Source organism: Chinchilla lanigera, unplaced genomic scaffold, assembly GCF_000276665.1.
Source record: "Chinchilla lanigera isolate Chin_1 unplaced genomic scaffold, ChiLan1.0 scaffold00030, whole genome shotgun sequence".
NCBI lineage: Eukaryota > Metazoa > Chordata > Mammalia > Rodentia > Chinchillidae > Chinchilla > Chinchilla lanigera.
The window spans coordinates 5,877,705-5,897,106 of record NW_004955431.1 but is presented as its reverse complement, the minus strand read 5'-3'; the positions used below and the strand labels follow the sequence as shown (position 1 = coordinate 5,897,106).

At 44.0% G+C, this 19,402-nt stretch overlaps 1 protein-coding gene across 1 annotated transcript in view; it reads right to left on the bottom strand.

Moving 5' to 3' along the window:
* Positions 1-6,348: 6,348 nt before the first annotated feature.
* The window catches only part of Foxo1 (forkhead box O1), a gene marked incomplete in the record, with an annotated part of 93,400 nt that continues 80,346 nt past the window's right edge, over positions 6,349-19,402 (bottom strand). Inside the window, 2 exon segments of the mRNA XM_005387637.2 lie at positions 6,349-9,632; positions 10,092-11,440. Of these exon segments, the coding sequence (XP_005387694.2) occupies positions 10,106-11,440 (1,335 nt within the window).

The following is a 19,402-nucleotide window of genomic DNA, read 5'->3' as shown; positions in this document are numbered from 1 at the left end:
GGAGAAAGGAAACTTAAAAATAATATTGATTTAAAATATAACCCATAAGACTCAAAAGAACTTTTGAGGTCTATGAAGATGTTTTTACAACAATAAGTGGAATTTGTTTTCAATGGTGTGTTTCATGACTTCACAATTATTTCTTATTTTGTTTTTTTTTTTTTTTTCTCCGGTACCGGGAACCGAACTCATGACCTTGCGCTTGCCAGGCAGGCGCTTTTTGCCGCTGAGCTAAATCCCCAGCCCCCTATTTCTTATTTTGTTTTGTTTTTTGTTTTTGTTCCGGTTCCTGGAATCAAACTCATGACCTTGCACTTGCCCGGCAGGTGCTGCACCACTAAGCTAAATCCCCAGCCCCTCTTCCTAATTATTTCTAAACAGAACTGTGTGACTTTAGGAATTGGTTTTGTAGATGTTTGAGTACTGATGCACATATATGTGTAGATGTTTGTGTGTTGACACAAAGTAGGGAAAAGTTTTGTCTCACAGAGAATCAACTACCCTCTTCAAAAATAACATGTATTGAGCTTCCTCAAGGGGATCAATATGATATGGCCTGAGCAACAGAGACCTCACTCTGTATTTGGAAAAGAGACCCTACACTCCTCCAGTTACTGAGTAAGCACGCTGATCTAAGAGGCTGCAGAGGGCTGGAAAGGCGGAGGCTGTAAGTGGGATCTTGACTGATGAGGGCGATCAAAGACATCGTGGAGAGACAGACCGACCTTCCCACACATGATGAGGCTAGAGGCATACTGAGGGTAACTAGTGCACAAGGAGGGGAGGGGAATGCAAAGGTTGGGAAGGTCTTTGTGTGATGTCTCAGTCCCTCCTGGCTGCTATAACAAAATACTACAGACTTTGGCAGCTTACAAACAACACAAATTTATTTCCAATAGTTCTGGAAGCTGGGAAGTAGCAGATTTGTCGTCTGAAGTGTCTCCCAGTCAGAGATGGCAGCTTCTGTGTCCTCCCATTTGTGTAGGATCCTAAATCTTTGAGGTTTCTATTATAAGGACACTAACCCCATTTGTTAAGAGTTGCACTCTTAAAACCTAATCATCTCTCAAATGCCCCACCTCCTAATACCACCACACTGGGCGTGAAGATTTCATTATATGAACCCTGGGTGTGCACATTTAGACCACAGTATATGCCATAGATTAAGCTACATGTGGAGACTCGGGCTAATATTCCTCCAGAACAACCCTCTAGCTCACAAGAGCTTCTTCCACGGGGACCTCAAGTCCTTTCACCCATTGGGGCTCTTGATACATCCCCTGAGGTCAGGGTTCTAGGAAGCAGTTGATATGAACCCAGTCATTTAATGATAGGCTAAACACAGTACTGACCACTTAAACCTAAACAATCTAAGAGCTTGTTTGGAGGTTCTAGAAGGGAGTGCAGCTACTCTAAAGACCCTTGATCAGAGAATGGCTCTCCTCTATGAGGAAAAGTTGTCCTCTTCATCCCAGCAGTATCAGCAGTCTCACGGAGCAGTGAGGAAGGGGCACCAACCCAGCCAACCAGATCAGCCAAGTCAACCTTGGCAATCCATGGAGTGACACGTCATGGCCAGATTGCCCTTACATTATGGCTTATGTCTACACGCCCTCCAAGCTTCATGCAGCCTGGGGGACGTCTTCTCAGAGGTGGCTGGATCTAGGGTGTGTGGTGCTGGGATCAAGGGTGTGAGAGAGCAAATCACTCCACGATGGTTTGGCATAGTTCTGGCTGGGATTAAGGATGTGAGTGCTACACCCACCCTAGGGCAGGAAGCCTGCATACAATGTAAGTGACAGAAAGAGGACCAAGGTGCTCTTGCCTGCCTACTTCCTTGCCATGGACCATTTTTCTCCACTGAGATGGAGAAACTACCCTGCAGCACTGCTGTGGAGCCAGCCAACTACGGACTGAAACCTCTATGAACTATGTAAGCTGAATAACAAACCTTTCCTCTTTTACTTTGGGTGTCCCAAAGTATTTTGTCGCAGCAATGAGAAAAGCAACTAAGACACCTTACAGCCCTAAATCTGAACACTCTAAGAGTAACAAGAGGGAACTTTTAATAATTATACAGGGTCCACTTCCTGTCTCAGACAGATCAGAATATCTGACCACTTCTATTTTTTTGAGTCCACTGCTATATTCTGGACACTCAGAGATGACTTGAGTCACTTACTCCAGTAAGCAGATGCATCTTTTCCCACTTAGAAAGGAGTTTCAAAAGCAAAACTGGCATCCTTTTACCATTGTTTCCAACTCCAGAACCTTCCCACTCTACCCTCATGTTCAAAGCCCTGTGTAACACCTCCAGCTGTGTACCGTTTCCACTCATTGACATCTACCTGCTTGCTCCCCATCCTTGGCACCTGGACAGACTTCCCTCCAGCCCAAATCCCACCGCCCTCTGGTTGGCTCTGATGTCTAACTTGTAGATGTCATCCAATTTTGAGGCCTTATCGCCCTTAACCCCTTCCACTTTGAGGCTCTCTGGCTTCAGTCACTGAGGCCATGACTATACCCTATAATCTTCCTCCCCTTCCCTCTGCTCATTCCCTCACTGCCATTCTCCCTGTTCTGCGTCACCAAAACCACTAGCCCTCTAACGCCTTCACAGATGCAGTTAGCAGTGTGTTGGTGCACACTTAACCACCTGGTCTGTGGGGAAATCAGGGATGCTGTATATACTGTAAAGTTCTTAGCCACCTACTGATGCAAATGATGTGCAGTGAACGTTTTACAAATAAATGGTCTTACACTCCAGTCCACCAACTTCTCAATAAACTTGTACGACATGATTTAACTGTTAAAACTACTTTTCACCCTCAAATTATAGTCATGATGTTAAAACTATTCACTTCCTTACAGCAGTTGCACACCATTACGTGTTATTACAGACTGAGGATGTGGTTACCCTTAGTTTATCAGAGTAAAATGTTATTGTTGTTAAAGTAAAATGAGTATTTACTATTATTTGTAGATATAATAGTAAGTTTATCTGATTTATTAATAATGGAGTATTTAAAATCAGCTCAAAAGATTTCCACAAGTGTAGTCATCCATTCCCGAAGTGGACACCGGGCTCCAGCACTGCACAGTGGCCCCTTGACGTTGGTCTTTTCCTCTCCTCCCTCCTTCCTTTATAAATGGATAGCCCAGAAAGGGCACATGGAGTTGGAGACCTCCACAGTACTCTGGACTGGGTAAGGTCAAGGTCAAGCTAAATTGTCTACAAATATCCTTAGTACTGAAGCACCATGAAGAACATCCTGTAGTACTTATGAAGTTTCTAAGAGCATAGGATCCTAGAAATCTCCTGAAGCACAGGATCTGGTTAAGTTGTCCACACATTTCCTTGCTTAAAAGACAGAAGGCCCTAGCCAGGTGTGGAGGCGCACACCTGCAATCCCAGTCCTCGGGAGGCTGAGGCAGGAGGATCATTGAGAATTCGAGGCCAGCCTGGGCTACAAAGTCAGTTCAAGACCAGTCTAAACTGCATAGTAAGACCCTGTCTCAATAAAGACATAAAATAAAATAAAATAAAATAAAATAAAATGCTGCCCTTGGGGGCTGGGGATCTAGCTCAGTGGCACAAGTGCCTGCCTGGCAAGCGCAAGGTCCTGAGTTCAATTTCCAGCACCAAAAAAAAAAAAAAAAAAAGGCAAAAGGACAAACTACAAACACACAAAGTCACTGAAACAAACCAAGCAACTCGCCTACATACTCCTGCAACTCTCCTACATAATCCTGCAGCAAAAGGCTGTCCAGAAGCCCCACTAAGGAAACAAATCCTCAAGGCATCCTTATTACATAAGCAACGCCAAGTCACAGGAGCAGTCTTTCTCCCCAACACAAGAGGCCATTCAGACATTACCTCACCTTCTAATCCCATCAAACCTGTGAGGTGGGTGGCAGGTGGTATCCTAATTTACCTATCTGAGGAAATCACTGCCTCAGCATAGAGAAGCTTCCCACTCTGCACATACTCGTGTGTCCTCAGCACCAGCACAAACTTAACAGGGATCTCTGTAGCTTATTCTGCAACTAAGCACCAATGTGCGTATGGACCTCCCCTCTGTCCTTCGGGAGAACTATCACCAGGCAGAAACACCTAGTCTTACATGGCCCAACAGGTGCCCTATTGGAAGCAGCTATCTCACCTTGTCATCTCACCTAGGCAGTAAAGTCACAACCCCAAAGACATTTGTAGACACTGTAGCAACTAAAAACCCGACACATACCACCTACAACTTTCATAGTTTGGGGGCTTTTTTGGTTTTGTTTTGGTTTGCTGGGACAGGATTTTGCTGTGTAGCGCAGGCTGGCCTGGAACTCACGGCGATCCTCCTGCCTCATCTTCCTGGGTGCTAGAATTACAGGCGTGCACCCCTACACCCAGCTCCACTTTTACGCTTTGTGAGAACTCTGCAAGTTGCTAATCTGGGAACTGGAGTTCATGGAATACATGAAGATGTCCTTTTTCTTCAATAAGAATTTAAGTCTCTACTTTGTACCAGTGGTTCCAGCACAAACAAGACTCATCTGGGGGACATGTGAACACACAAAGGCAGTGATAATGGCCAAAATTCCTTTCAGAGTTCATGGAGTATCTGAGGACAGCAGGAGTGTCCTGCCGTTAATCAAGCCAAGAACAGCTGGCCTAAGTCTCGGGAAGCTGGCCCCAGCCTCTGTTTTGCCCTTCTTCCTGTAACAGGTAAAAGCCTTCTCGGTACGGAACTTCTTCCTGTCACAGCCATTTGGCCAGCAGCACCTGAACAAAAAGCTTCCTCTGCCAGTTGCCTTCAAAAACTGAAGGTTAACTTCTAGATACCCAAAGGCACTGTAGCTTCCTTGGTCACAGGCTCCTCAAGCCTTCAGCTCCTGCCCTGGTGGGCTCCATTTCATGTGTGGTTTCCTGATGTACTGTCCGCTACCTCTGAGGCTTACCTGCTTCCCTTCTTTCTGCAACCCAGCATACACCTACCTCCTTTTCTACACAACCAGGAAGTTCATTTTCCAGTAAAACTTGAAAACACTCTGGAGTCTACTCATATGTTACCGACAGAGTGATTTTTACACCCCAAAAAATCAAATAAAAATTATAATTAAAAACTCTACCATGAATACACTCTCGGAGACTTCCACCCAACTACAGGCCCCAGCCTCTTAAGAAGCACTATCGAATGACAGGTTCAACATGTATGCGACAGTGCCGACTTCAAAGCCTGCCACTAAGTATATTTCTTGGTTCTTCTCTCCACCTACCCAGCTTAACCATACCAACTGTGGGAAGTTAACTAGAACTGTCCCTGTTACAGGTTATCTCAAACATAGAAAAACAAGAGCTAAGGCAAAGTCTTCCAGTGTTAGAAAAACAAGAGCTAAGGCAAAGTCTTCCAGTGTGGCTGGTTCACAGGTCAAGAAACAATGCTAGATATACATCCTGATTCTGCCCCTAACAGCTAATGTAAAACCTGGAGACATTTTCTATAAATACACCGAGGGTCATGAAAAGAGGCAGCAATTTAGAGTTCTGGCTGTATAATCCAGGTGGTTTTTTTGCATGCAGACTAGATGAGTAGTTTTCAAACTGATCCCTGCATATGCCTCAGATCAACCCAGGAATATTTTTGTCTGTTCTACACACTGAGCTTCTGATTTGTCTTTAAAAGAAAAAAAGGGTCCCACTGCAGAAAGAGGCAAAAAACAACCCTGCAAGCTGACTGACCTGATGTCTAAACAGAAAAAACACTAGCAACAGATTTTCTTGTTACCGGAACTCATACACTTGCTTGCCTGGTACAGAGTCAGAAGGAAGCAGGACTGGGCTTTGGATTTGTTTTAAATTAATTGTAACCACATGAATGGAATCCTAGGTCATCTTTCAGAGGTTTTCTGGAAAGAACAATCAGGGGAACTTTGGAAATGCAGTTACTGAAAGAAGTGATCCACCTTAAGCAAAGTGTGTAACCATGACGGGCATGTCCGGCCTTGGGAAGGTATCGGTTCCATCCACAGCCAGGACCCTTCGGAACTTGCTTCTACCTGGTTTGCTCACCTCTAGCAGTCTGTTCTGATGTTGGATTTAATATGCCTCAGGATCCCTAGACTAGATGAAGTTTCATACATTCTAAAGATAAAGTGCTCCAGGACCATTAGCACAGATTGTACTGCTCTGTCTCTGGGGGCCTCGGTTTGATCCTAGAGGAACTGTTACCCTTTTCCTCCAAGGGAAATACCAGTTTTGAATAAACCATGATACTGTGGTTGACAGTATTTGGTATCTAACACAAAAATCCCTTGTAAGGAGCTTACTCCGAACAATTAGGAAAGAAAGACACCAAACCATTTAAAGATAATTTATATACATTTATGGCTTTATACAATTATAGCAAAGATTGTTCTTGTACCTGTAAGTACATCAGCATCATCAGGCACTTCTCAGAGAGTATCGAAACAGAAACATGGAATCTGCACTGCTACTAAACTCAGTGGCAAAATGCGGGAGAGTGTGACTATCCTGACGGGACTTACACGGCCACCGCTGGCCACAGTGCCAGGCCAGTCCCCACCTCAAGGAGGGGCTGTTATAATGCCAGGCTGCTCTGTTTGCATAAAACACACTGCACATTTTACTGATTATTCTCAAACTAAAACCACAGGAGAAATTTCTCATTTAAAACCAGTTATAAGTTAGGAATTCTTAAGAGCTCAAAGTAAGAATTTTGAATTTGGGGGAGGTAAGGGGAGTACTGCTAATATAAACCCAGCAGTTGAGTAAGCCCACATTGTACAGTTTTGGACAACTATTTCCATTTTAAGTGTCCTCATCCTCTTCATAAGATGTTCCATTGATTTACTGCTCACTGGGATACAACATTGCTAATTAACCTAGAATTTGTCAGTTTGTCAAAGGAGAACTTTACCAAGTAATGCATCTATTACCTAAATATATTCCATACATCTATATTACGGAAACAATACATCTTTATATTTAAAATATCTGAATAGCTCTATAATACAATATGCTTTTAACAACAGTACAAATTGGAGGAAATAAATCAAACAAGGCTGCATAGGTGATATCATATGCACATTTCACAAAGCAATCATGTACAATAATATACTAATTACTCCAGAAAGTCAGTATTCTTGCAGAAAAAGAACTCCCGGAGGCCACATGATGTTCATTTTCAAAACAGATACCTTTCCTTGGACTTCACTGTACCCCTGAGGGCTACTCAGGGCTCATGTTAGGATTCCAACCCAAAGGAAAATGAGGGTGAGGAAAAATTCAGACAGACTCAGAAGGAAGAAACATCTTCCAAAGTCCCTTTAGAAGGAGTAAGATTTTAATGGTGATTTTAGCGGTTGTTGGCTGCCTCTATGACCAGCAGAATAGGAGCTCTGTGGCTCCTTCAGTAACGATGAAGCAATGTCACACACAGGAGGAAAGTGGAAGAATGGACAGGGGCCCAGAACCGAGCACATGAGTTTTCTGACCCCAGTAATTTCTAATATGCAGGAGGCACTTCTTACAGAAAAATGGGTTTTTTACACCAAGTCAGCTTTGGAGTGCCCCAGGAAGATGGTCAGAGGGGGTGATTACACATGTTTGAAACACTGAAGGTCATGGTAGAAAGCTTATCATGCAGTTGGCCTTTCAGCAACACTTGTGTTCTTATTACACACCAGGGAAAAAAACACACCAGAAGGGATGCAATTAACATACAAGATACAGAAATAAGTACGATCAGACTGTGTACTGAGAAGCAGAGTCTTCTCCAGAAGACCAGAGAACCGTTCCTCCCTTTCTGGTGGCCCTGGGCTTTCCACATGACTGAAACAGCAGTAGAGTGAATGGGAGGCAAAGCCAATGACCCTGATCTGTCAGTTACAAGTAACTGTAACGTATTAAAATACAATGATTGCAGTATGGTATGGGCTGCTACCGGCTGAAGAAATACTCAAATTCTCAACCTAAGATAAGGCTTTTAAAATCACTTCAAACCTGTAACTTAAAAGCTGGTTGGTTGGTTTTCAAATTAACTCCCCTTATTTTTAAACAAGTTCAAGTTCACTTGATAGACATATCTACTTAGGAACACAACCATTCTAAAAGTCACTTTAGCTCCATTTCTGCACTCCCTCCTTCAATTTAAACTTTGAAAGACAGAAGAAAGACCGATGGAGAGTGAGGAGTGACATGACTCCTCAAGGCAGAGCTCCAAGTATCTATTCCAAAAAGGTATCTACAATTCAGTATCTATTCCACAAAACCGACCCCAACCTAGACTGAAACAAGAGCAGAGATTTTAGGGAAATTTTTGCTAAAGCACAACTCAAAATGGTTAGGTTGACCAAGACTGCCAGGGAACTATTTTACATGTAGGTCTCGCTTTCTGATCTACAAACATTATGAGGCCTCGCAGGAATAACTGTAACAACGCAACATACAGGTATCTACCAGAGGAGACACTACGCAGTGCACACAGTTCACAATGTAATCGAAGCAGGTGGGATTTCTTTAAAATACGTACATAAAAACATATTTAGCTCTTCTAAATACAAAATGCAAAGTGTCCATAACTATACATCACTTTCCTGCCCATCAGGGCCAGAAACATTGAGTATGCAAGTACTAATTACAATGATTTAAGATTAGTCAGAAACACCACCAAGTAGCATCTGAAAGTGTACAAACCAGTTAAGCACATACAAAATTAGTACTAATCCAGTTAGAAATACAAAATGAAAATTACGAATGCTGTCCCCCAAATACCTGTGATTCCACAAATTTACAAGCGGACAATGTAACAAAGTAGACTCTAGTTTTAAGAAAACATTACAATATCTATTCCAAAAATGATCTCAAGTCCCAACAATGACATCAAAAATCATTTATCTGGAAATTAGAACCATTTCAAATGTTTTTACAAATTTGCAAATAACAAAATAAAAAAAAAAAAATAGAAAAGACCTGTACAAGGCTGGCGCTTAATCTATTTTTTTTTTCCCAAAAAAGTCTGACAAGTCCATTAACTCAGCAGATCGGTAACAGGCTCCTTGGTTCACATGTGCCTCCTGCGGCACGTGCACAGGTCCGAAGTCACTCGGTGGAGGTGTAGGACATCTCAGTTCTTTGTGATTCATCACTTCAGCAGAACACAGGTAGTAAAAACAAATGTTTAACTTACCAAGACATGATCACAGTATTACAAAAAGAGTATAAACTTTCCTTGGACCAAATGAATATATAAAATAAAAAACAAAACAAAAAAAAAAAACAAAAAAAAAACACAAATACAATTTTGTATCCACTGCTTATATACAAAACCTGAAAGCATACCAGGATCCCCAAGTCTTTTCTGCAGTATATGGTGTAGTGAGTTTGGCACTTCATTGTAAAGAAACTTCCAATGGCACAGTCCTTATCTACAGTAGCACATAAGCTGCAAACACCAGGCAAACATCCTGCACAGGAAAAGTAACTTTGCTGCCAACTCTGATGAAAGGAAAAAAGGAAGGATTTTTTTTTTAAATCAAGAAAACCAAAAGGATGGGTGAAGGACATCTTTGGACTGCTTCTTTCAGTTCCTGCTGTCAGACAATCTGAATGACTTTGTAGCCTAGGAAAAAACATACACACACAATGAAAATAGAGTCAAATTAAATTAATTAAATTTCACAAATGAGGGCGACAGACATACTTGTGGGGAAAAGTTAGACCTTTCTCAAACAGCTCTAAAATCAGTCAATGGCAAAACTTCTATTTTAAAAAAACCTAGTATTTGATTTGTATCGAACATATTTATTTATTGAAGAGCTACTAAAAAGATGGAGCCACTAACTGTCAAAAGAAAGTATTTAAAGCAGTGGCAGAAAGCTTTGTTATGGTTAAATTTGAAGGGAAAATTGATAGGCTGCAAAGGGTGGGGGCAGAGAATGAATAATAAAAGACATCTCTCTGCAAGGGGCAGCTGGTTAACATCAAAACATGCTAACCATAGAAGACAGAAGGCAAGATACTATGCTCCTCTCTTTTACACTCTTCTTTCTCAGGCCTTCCAATACTACGGTGAACTTACCTGCTCGCTAACTCTTAGCCTGACACCCAGCTGTGTGTCGTCGTCTTGACACTGTGTGAGAAGCTTTGGTTGGGCAACACATTGTCAAAGTTAAAATCCAAGGTATCTCCATCCATGAGGTCATTCCGAATGATGGACTCCATGTCACAATCCAAACGCTCAATAAACATGCCATCCAAGTCACTTGGGAGCTTCTCCTGGTGGAGAATGCCCATCCTGCCATAACCGTTGCAGCTGCTCACCGAAGAATAGCCCAGGGCACTCATCTGCATGGGATGGGTAAGAGGCACTTGTAAAGGTGTCTTCACTGGGGTCAGGCGGCTCATACCTGAGGTATGAGGCATGGTGTTCACTGCGTGGGGCAGGGAGCGCCCATTACAGGCAGATGTTTGCTGGGCGTGTCCAGGGTGGGTATGGGAGTTGGGATTCATCATTTTGTTGTGAGATGCCTGGTTGCCATAGGTTGGCATGACCGAATTAGGGCCCATCATCACATTCTGGCCCAGGACCCGGCTACTGGGTTGAGCTACCCCAGGGTCAACTGGTGACATAATGTCATTATGGGGAGGAGAGTCAGAAGTAAGTAACTCCTTTAACAGGCCTGGGGCACAGTTATACTGATTCAATCCTCCATAATTAGATTTGTTGTCCTGAAGGCTTTGCATAGGCATCTGGGGCAAAGGGCTCATGCTGGATTGGCCGTATGTGTACTTTTGGTAGTTTGGATTGGGGGAACTCAGACTGGTGTTTGGCGGTGCAAAGGAGTAACACGTTGTCTGCTGCATCATGCTGCCAGGTGAAGACTGGGTTGAAACAGTTAATGGTGTTGGGGATGAGAGAAGGTTGAGATTATCCAAAAGGTTTTCCATGTTTTCAGGATTGCTTATTTCAGACAGACTGGGCAGAGTGGAAGCCATCTTTGCCGCAGACGGCGGGTATACTAGAGAGTGCACGTCCCCATCTCCCAGATCATCCTGTTCCGTCATAATGGGGGACAGCCTCCCGCTGATAGTACTAGCATTTGAGCTAGTTCGAGGGCGAAATGTACTCCAGTTATCAAAGTCATCATTGCTGTGAGAGCCAGGGCTTGCAGGCCATTTGGAAAACTGCGATCCAGGACTGTCCCCAGCACCCTCCTGGCCAGCCTGGAGGGATGATTTTTTCTTAGCAGCTCGGCCTCGACTCTTAGCAAATTTACTGTTGTTGTCCATGGACGCAGCCCTTCTCCTGGGGGATTTCCCACTCTTGCCTCCTTCTGGATTGAGCATCCACCAGGAACTTTTCCCAGTTCCTTCATTCTGCACACGAATGAATTTGCTGTGCAGGGACAGATTATGGCGAATTGAATTCTGTAAAGCAAAAGACGTCATGTTAGAAGGACAATACTTTTCCACTTGGGAAGCTTACTATTCCACATGTATCATGTGGAAGACAAGTAACATTTTAAGAGTTCCTGGTACAAATTTCAATGGAAACACTCATTAGAGCTCTGGACCCACTACAAAAGATCTCAAATGGACATACAAAAAGCAGTACCATACCTTAAAAATAGTATCTATCTTTAATTATGTTAAATAAGCATGATTAGAAATACTTTCTTTTATACAGATATGTTTCATGGGCAGATTACAGGATCAGTTTTCAAACCAACTAAGTTTTGCTCATCCACAATGCTATGCAAATAAGAATCTGTATCAAAAGTGTCATCAAAAGCTTTTCCACTCTATTACTCCTAAAATTCCCAATTCTCTACAGAGGAAACATATGCCATTTACACAAAGTGAGAGGTTTTATATCACTGGGCCCATATGATTATGGGAGAAAAAGATGAAACTAGATATATTCCTACTAGAGAATTAAAAACCTGAAAACTAGTGAGATCTAGATTGATTTATATGTTCAAAGTCCATTAGGCAAACGTAAGTTAATAAGAAGAAAATGGTCATTTTCTATTTGAAAAGTCAATCACCTAAAAAAAAAAAAACCCAAAATTTAAATTCAAGTAGTATAACCAGAAGCATACCAACTAACTCCACGACACTGCATCGAGGGTTATACTCTGTCCAAAACAACAGCTACAGAAGGGAAATGGGTGGAGAACATAGTTCTAAGGCGTGCTTCTGCACTCCTATCCACAGGGCTGTGGGTAGTTTAGCGAAATTACACATAAAAATTCACAACTACAAATATGTGGGAAAGTCGGGCCACGATCTCTAAGGGTTCAGCTGCAGTCCCAGAAGCCCAATGTGATTCTCCTATTCAACACGCAGCCAGACATCTGGCATTTGGTTGTGTCTGTGGAATACCTCTGGGAAAAAAGTGGGAAACAATCTGAGCTCCTAAGAAGGAGGGATCCATCTATCAGTCCTACTAGCTTTTGCCCCAGCACAGCATGGGGCAAAGTCACTACTGAGTTCAGCAGCCTCACCATGTCTGGGAGCAGGATTCTGGGTTCCTTAAACCACTGGGGAAGGAGCTATGTGCACAGCTCCCAGGCTTTCTTGGCCCCCTCTGCCAACTGGGCGTAAAGCTCAGCTGACCAAGCACTCTGTCTCCCTGCAGCACCTCTTCTGGACCACAAAAAAACCTCTGGTTGAATCTGTGGTCACTTAGGGAGGCAGCCACAATGCCCACATCCGCATGCTGTTGTCATGGGACAAAGATGCCCAAGTGCCAACCACTGTGTCAGAATATCATCTCTGCACAGCAGGTCAGGGCCAGGCCCCTCCACAACACTGAGTTATCTTTTCTTACGGAAAGGCACAAAACAGAACAGGGGCACGGAGATCTCACTTTCTAAAAGGAGATGAAAAAGTCAGAAGGAGGCCCAACAACAGCTGAGAAATCGACATTTCAGAATGCCTTCTGACCCTTTGTGCCACATTCCGCCCAAGAATTACAACACAGCAAGCCTTTCTGCCAGGCACACAGTGAGTGCGTCTCAGACATGGCCACTCAGGAGCTTTCCGCAGGATGCTGGGCAGGTGGGCTGGGCATGGCAGGCATGGTCTCCCATTTCTAAGACTTCCCATTTTCTTCCCTCCTAGGATCTATACCCAACTCAAGACACGCTGTGAGGACACGGTCCATACAAAATCCCCCAAAGAGGCTAAGGAATGCGTTTCTCTCATATCCTATTCATTCCAAAGATTCTCAAAATCTCATGGGAAGGCACTAACACATGAGCATGCACACATACACATGTGTGCTTACAAAGCCAGGGCCTCAAGTGCTATGTGCACCAACACAAGAAACCCAAGTTCTCCTCTCCTCCTCCAAGTGGCAGCCTGTATGGGGTAGTGCTGGAACGCCGCCAAGCACGACACTCTGGGACCTGTCTACATGCTGGAAGTCTGGGCATATGCACACTATCCCATCACGATGGCTTTGTTCTTTGGACACAATAGACACACAGATAAGCTCCAATGAAATCTCTGGAGGAGAGGAAGCCTGACTCCTGTTCCTGTCACATTTAATTAATAAGGGAGGAGAACGATCATCTCAGATAGCAGCTTCCTGGTTGTCTGCACTGACTCGGGTGGAGGGTGCTGCTCTATACCATCAAGATGGTTCTGTCAGACACACTGGCAAGTACAAGTGGGGGCACTTTTAACAGAACCACAGAAGAGGGAATAATGAAATCTTTAAGAAAATTCAAGAACACTGACTGACTCAAGTGAGACATACACTAACTACTCAGACTTTGTTCTTTTTAAGGCTACAGCAATCCCTTACTTATCAAAACATCATACTACGTATTTTTCTAAGAGGACATTTCAGGTCACTGAGTAACAGAGCTGTCTACTGCCTTTGCCAACAAATAAAAAAATTTTTTTCCGAACAGGAAAAGGTTTGCTGTGCAGGGTTTGTTACATAAATTCCTGTTTTTCACACAGCCAACAGAACATTAAAGAAGCCATGATTTCTGGAGGGGCAAGACTTGGCAGTGCCTCTTGTGAAAATACGTGCCACTAGTACTGGCATTTGTGTCGTGTCTGTTGGACACAGCAGAAACTGAACAAGTGCTACCAACACAGAACACTGCGCCAGCTGCCCATTGCTCCTGGGGCAACCACTGCATGAGCCAAGAGGTAGGGGGTAAGGACTGGGACTGCTAACGCACCTTCCATCACTTACCCAAATCCTGTCTCTACAGGACACAGTGAGAGAAAAAGCCAAGTCAGCCAGTCTCCTCTCCACTCGCTACTATTTATCTACAGCCAGAAAGTTCTGCTGGTGCTCAGCTGGCTTTCAAGGCCCACTCACAAGCCTCTGCCATCCCTCTGCAGACTGCCATCCCAAGCAGCACAGCACATTCTTAGGAAGCCGGACCCAACAATCTCCCCCATGGATGAGGAGTGGGGTGGATAGGCAGGCCAGATACGGTGTGCTTGCTTGTTCAACCTGCTCTACCATTTGTAACTCTTGAATGTTATTCTATGTCCTCTAAAGATCAGATTCCAAGCGCCTTACAAGGCAAGGTGACTAAATTTGCTCTTACTTTCTAACGTCATAGCTCCTAACATGTTCTGCACATAAGGTATTTTCAACGAACATCTGTTGATTGACCTGGAAACAATCCAAGGAACGTGTGCCATCTACCTGCACACCTCCAATCCATCCACTCATGTACTAATACTTGCCAGTTCATGTTTATCAGAACCTACTTTGCACTAGGAACAGAGAATGACACACAAAGAATTAAGAAACACAGTTTACTCTCCAGAACTTTAAGATTTATCTGGGACAAGAACAAGTCCACATCAATAGCCAAACGGCAGACTGCACTGCCCAGAAGCGCCCTCCCAAGCTCAGCCTCAGCCCAAGTTCCTCCCTCTGGAAGCACTTCTCAGTACCTCCGTCGCCCTGCTCACCCACCACAGTTTATTACGAGTGCTGTGTGTGGTTCTGGGGCCTGTTTGCTGCCCCTGCGCTGCGAGCTGTTCACACGAGCACAGGGACTTCGGCTGTATTCTGGCACTCCCAATCCTCACAGCGCCATCAAGTTAGCACTCAAACATCTGTTGAGATGGACTCACCGCCCCAACACTGGCAGAGCTTTGAGAGGAAGAACTGGGGTGGTGCACATAAAATGTTTAGCTCAACCAGTATTAGTAACATTACTATCACCGCTACTAGGCTAACAGCACCTATGGAACACCACCTCAGCTTTACAGACTTAGTCTCCTCTCTTCATAATCACACCTTCCACTCCTCCCACCAACAAGAGGCCTTTTTTTTTAAGAGGAAAAGCAACAATAAAAATAACTATAAGAGTTTCAAAACAGGTTAGCAGGAGAGTTACAATAATTAACATAATCTATTTTATCTTCATAGCAGTTGCGAACAGTATTAGTACAAACCTTTCTCTTCAGTGACCTAAGAAAAAACGAGCGGTTTAACTATATTAACCATCTTGTGTATAGTTAATTTTTTTTTCCCTTCCTTCCTTTCCCCTTTCCCCCATCACAGTTTGTCTTTTCTTTTGAACAGTTCCTTCCAATTCACAAAATCTATTGTACATTTTAGACCTTAGTTACTCCTTCAGATTCTCACACTAGGGAGACAATACAATGTGTACACATACGGGAACAGGAGGCTTTTAAATGTGAATTTTGAAGAAAAAAAACTGGCTGCTTTGGAAGACAAGTTACGGGACTTTCTCCACACACAGCAAGCACGTCTCAGAACTAAATTCAAACACTACAGTCAGCTGGTCAGCGGCTCCAGAATCCCGAGGTCGGCTGCATGGCGCTGCTGCTGCCCAGGGTGACCGCACACTTGCTGGGCTGTGGGAGCCTTGATCCAGACGGGATGTGTGAGGACTGGACAGCAGGCGCCAGAGAGCAGGGCTGCTGTTAAAGGCCACAGAGCCTCCACGGAGTCGCTCTGACTGAGCCCCACTGTGCCGTCCCACCACCGGCCAGAAGTGAGCGCCGAGGGGCGTCCCCAGGGACTCCTCACACACAGGGCACAGCCATGCCACACGTGCCCTCCACAGGACATTCTAAGAAAACAACCATCACTGCGCTGCAGGACAAGAACATTTCAAATTTTTATTTACTTTAAAATTTCCATCTCATTCTTCGAAAATTCATAGTCAAGAATGTGTTATGTAGCCAGGCATGATGGTGCATGCTTTAACCCCAGTACTCGGGTGAGGCTGAGGCAGGAGGATGACAAGTTTGAGTCAGCTTGGGCAACCAACAAGACTCTGTCTCAAAATAAATTTTAAAAGGGCAAAAATAAATAAAAATAAAAAGGTGTGTGATTCTCCCCAGCCCCCCCAAAAAAGCACACAGAGACTACTAGCCTACTCTTGAACTAAAAGCCATGGGCTGATCCTGGCCTCCGCTTACAGCTCCACCCTAGCCACTGAAAGCCACACCTGGTCTCCTTCCTGGACACCGTTCTTGCTGTGCTCCCCGGCGCTCTGAGAACGCTGCCTTCCAACCTGAGTGCCGGCTCAGGTGTATCTAGTCTGTTCCTCACCCTGTGCAGAGAGCACCACAGATCCGTGAGCGTCTTCCCACTGCTGCTGCGTTTGTTCTACTTTTCTATTTGCTTGGTAGTTGTGACAAGACAGCAGCCTGGGCATTGTGTTCAATCAAAAACAAAACAGAACCAGCCACTTAAACTGAATGCACCTGCTGGCCTTTGTATCTTATATACACACAGTGTGTTTTACTTCACAGTTTACTGCAGTCGGTACCTCTCATTCCATCCTCAGCACAGCGCCAGGAAGCAGGTATTATTGGCCCCATTTTAGAAACAGGGAAACCGAGGCACATAAAATTATTTTTCCAGTTAGAGCTCAAAGGAAAGTTATGTGACTCCACCTGTAACACTGCTGCTGCAAAACTATCTCTTTGGATTTATCACTGTTAAGAGCACACTTGATACTGAAGTTGTATGTACGTACCTTGATGGAGCAGAAATAGTTTGTTACCTACTATGTAAAATTCATCTTCGGCCTTAATGTGATATATTTATGCAAGATGATGTGCCTCTATTTCAGTGGGTCCCTATGGCGGGAAGCCACAGCAGCTGATGCAGGGGTCTCAGATGTGCACATCCTGCAGCCACAGGCACTGAGGACTCACAAGCGGAGCGCAAGGCCCTCAGAGGTCCCCAGCCCCCGCCCAACACAAAGGACTTCACACTAACAGAATGGAACCTATGACTACACAGGCTCATTCTAGAAATTCTTTCAAAATGCTAGACAAACTAGACATTTCCAAAGCACATTGAATTTCTGTGAACTTTCTCAGTGCGTGTGACTATTACACAGATTCCCAGCACGGCTTTTACTCCCTCCACCTGCTTCCTGTCTTTACACATCTCTTCCTATACTTTTACAAGTGAAAACACGCTAATGAGAAAGTAGGAAAATTTCTATTCTACAAAGTTCCCATTAGAGCTGCTAGTGAAAAAACAACTTTTAAAAATGATTCAACATGCTTGCAAACAGAAGGAAAACATGTGACATTTAATCAATGGTTGTTTTTCCTAAGTGATGTCAATAGACACATTTATCAACACACGACATAGTATGATTTAAAACGAGTTCCGACAGAAGGTCTGCTACGGATAGCTCGACTATGCTTACACATGAGACCCTTCCACAGAGCTCCCTCTTACTCCCCTTCTCACCTAAATGTTCTGGAGCCCCCTGTGCACTGCGGCCTCAGTCCTCCTCCAGTGATCCCAGATCTGTGGGTGGAGACTTGCAACCTCATAACTCTGGTGGGTGCTACCAGGGTCATCTGCCCTAATACTCTTGTTTTATGTCGGGGAAAGTAAAAGAGTGCAGACACACTAAAATGCAGACAGAGAGCTATGGGCATTCATTTACTGACAGCAGTAAGATCATGCAGTGTCTCTCCCTAATCAATCCAACTTCTGCTGTAGATTCTCAAACCACTGTACAGACACATTTATCTCTAAACCACTTTATCTGACTCATATCATTCCAAAAGAAGGAAAGTATGACTACATTAAAGCAGCCTCCACTGAGCAAAGGATGTGGGAGAGTATGCTTTCGTCTAAAACAGTAATAAAAAGGGTAAGCACTCATGGCAGAAGCTAAGGACTAACTAGCTCTGGAGTAAGCCGTGACCGGGCCAACTCTGCGTAAGTCTCACTGTGCAGGTCAGCTCTGACACCCGTGAAAGTCCTGACTACCACACAGGATGCAAGCGCCCAAATGGTGTGGCATGAATGGAAGTGCGTGGTGTACCACCTGACACAGCGGTAAGGCAAGAGTCACTGGCTATTCTGTTATAGGAAGTAAATAAATACATAAACAGGAATTTCAAACCACTATGAATGGTTCCAACTTGATTAAGTCATTCATCACAAACTTCCTGTTTAACAGGCTTCCTCAAACTTGTTTCCATGTCCTCACAACTGAACTATAATCATTCACTTGGAGAAAAATTGTGTTCTCTCTACCTTAGGAAGATCGTAGGTTTCACAAAGGGAGGGTTTAGCATCTTCTGTTGTCTTCCCGTGACCTACACTGGAAAAAAGTATGTCCAAGAAGTTGTTCCAGGAGCGGGAAACAGTTCACTGACAAGAGATCGTATGTGGGCTGTTCCTTCCCAAGCATTAGTCACCCTTCTTATTTCGTTTATAGAGAACGAACCCCCCAGAGAGTGGGACAGGAGTTAGTGAACATACAACACACTTCAAGACGAAACGGTAAAGAACTGACTTACAGGGAATGAGCGTACGGGTCCTGAGAAACAAAGAAGGAAGGTGGGAGGAGGCCCTGGCCTGCGAAACTGGAAGGAAGCAGCTCTGCAGTGGAGGAAATAGAGAATGCAATTGAGAAACAGAGGTCTGCCAGGCCTTTAGCACCCAGAAGTATTCAAAATCACATTTCAGCCCTAACCACGTATATTTAGGATAAAAAAAAAGAAAAAAACTTTTCAAGGATAGAAGAGAAAGTGTTCTTAACAACATTAAACTATATCAAGCATTTGTGTATCACAAGGCTGTAATTAAAAGGTGCGTTGCTTCCCTCTGCCATAATTAACTGGGTCCCACAGGAAAACCCAGTTCAAAAAGAAGCTAGTTTTGGGAAAAGGACAAAGCCTTTAAATTTCTCTACTATTTAATGCCATGTGCTCTTACGCACTCTCAGAAATGAAGTGCCCTGAAAGACAAACCCCAAAACCATCCCAGTGGGGCCGACACAAGCAGTCCCCTTAGATGCCAACCTCTTCCCCCTGCTCCAGATCACCCATCATTTACCTTACTGTCCTGTAACCTCCGCTGAAACTTAGACTGTGAACCTCTGCTTAAGC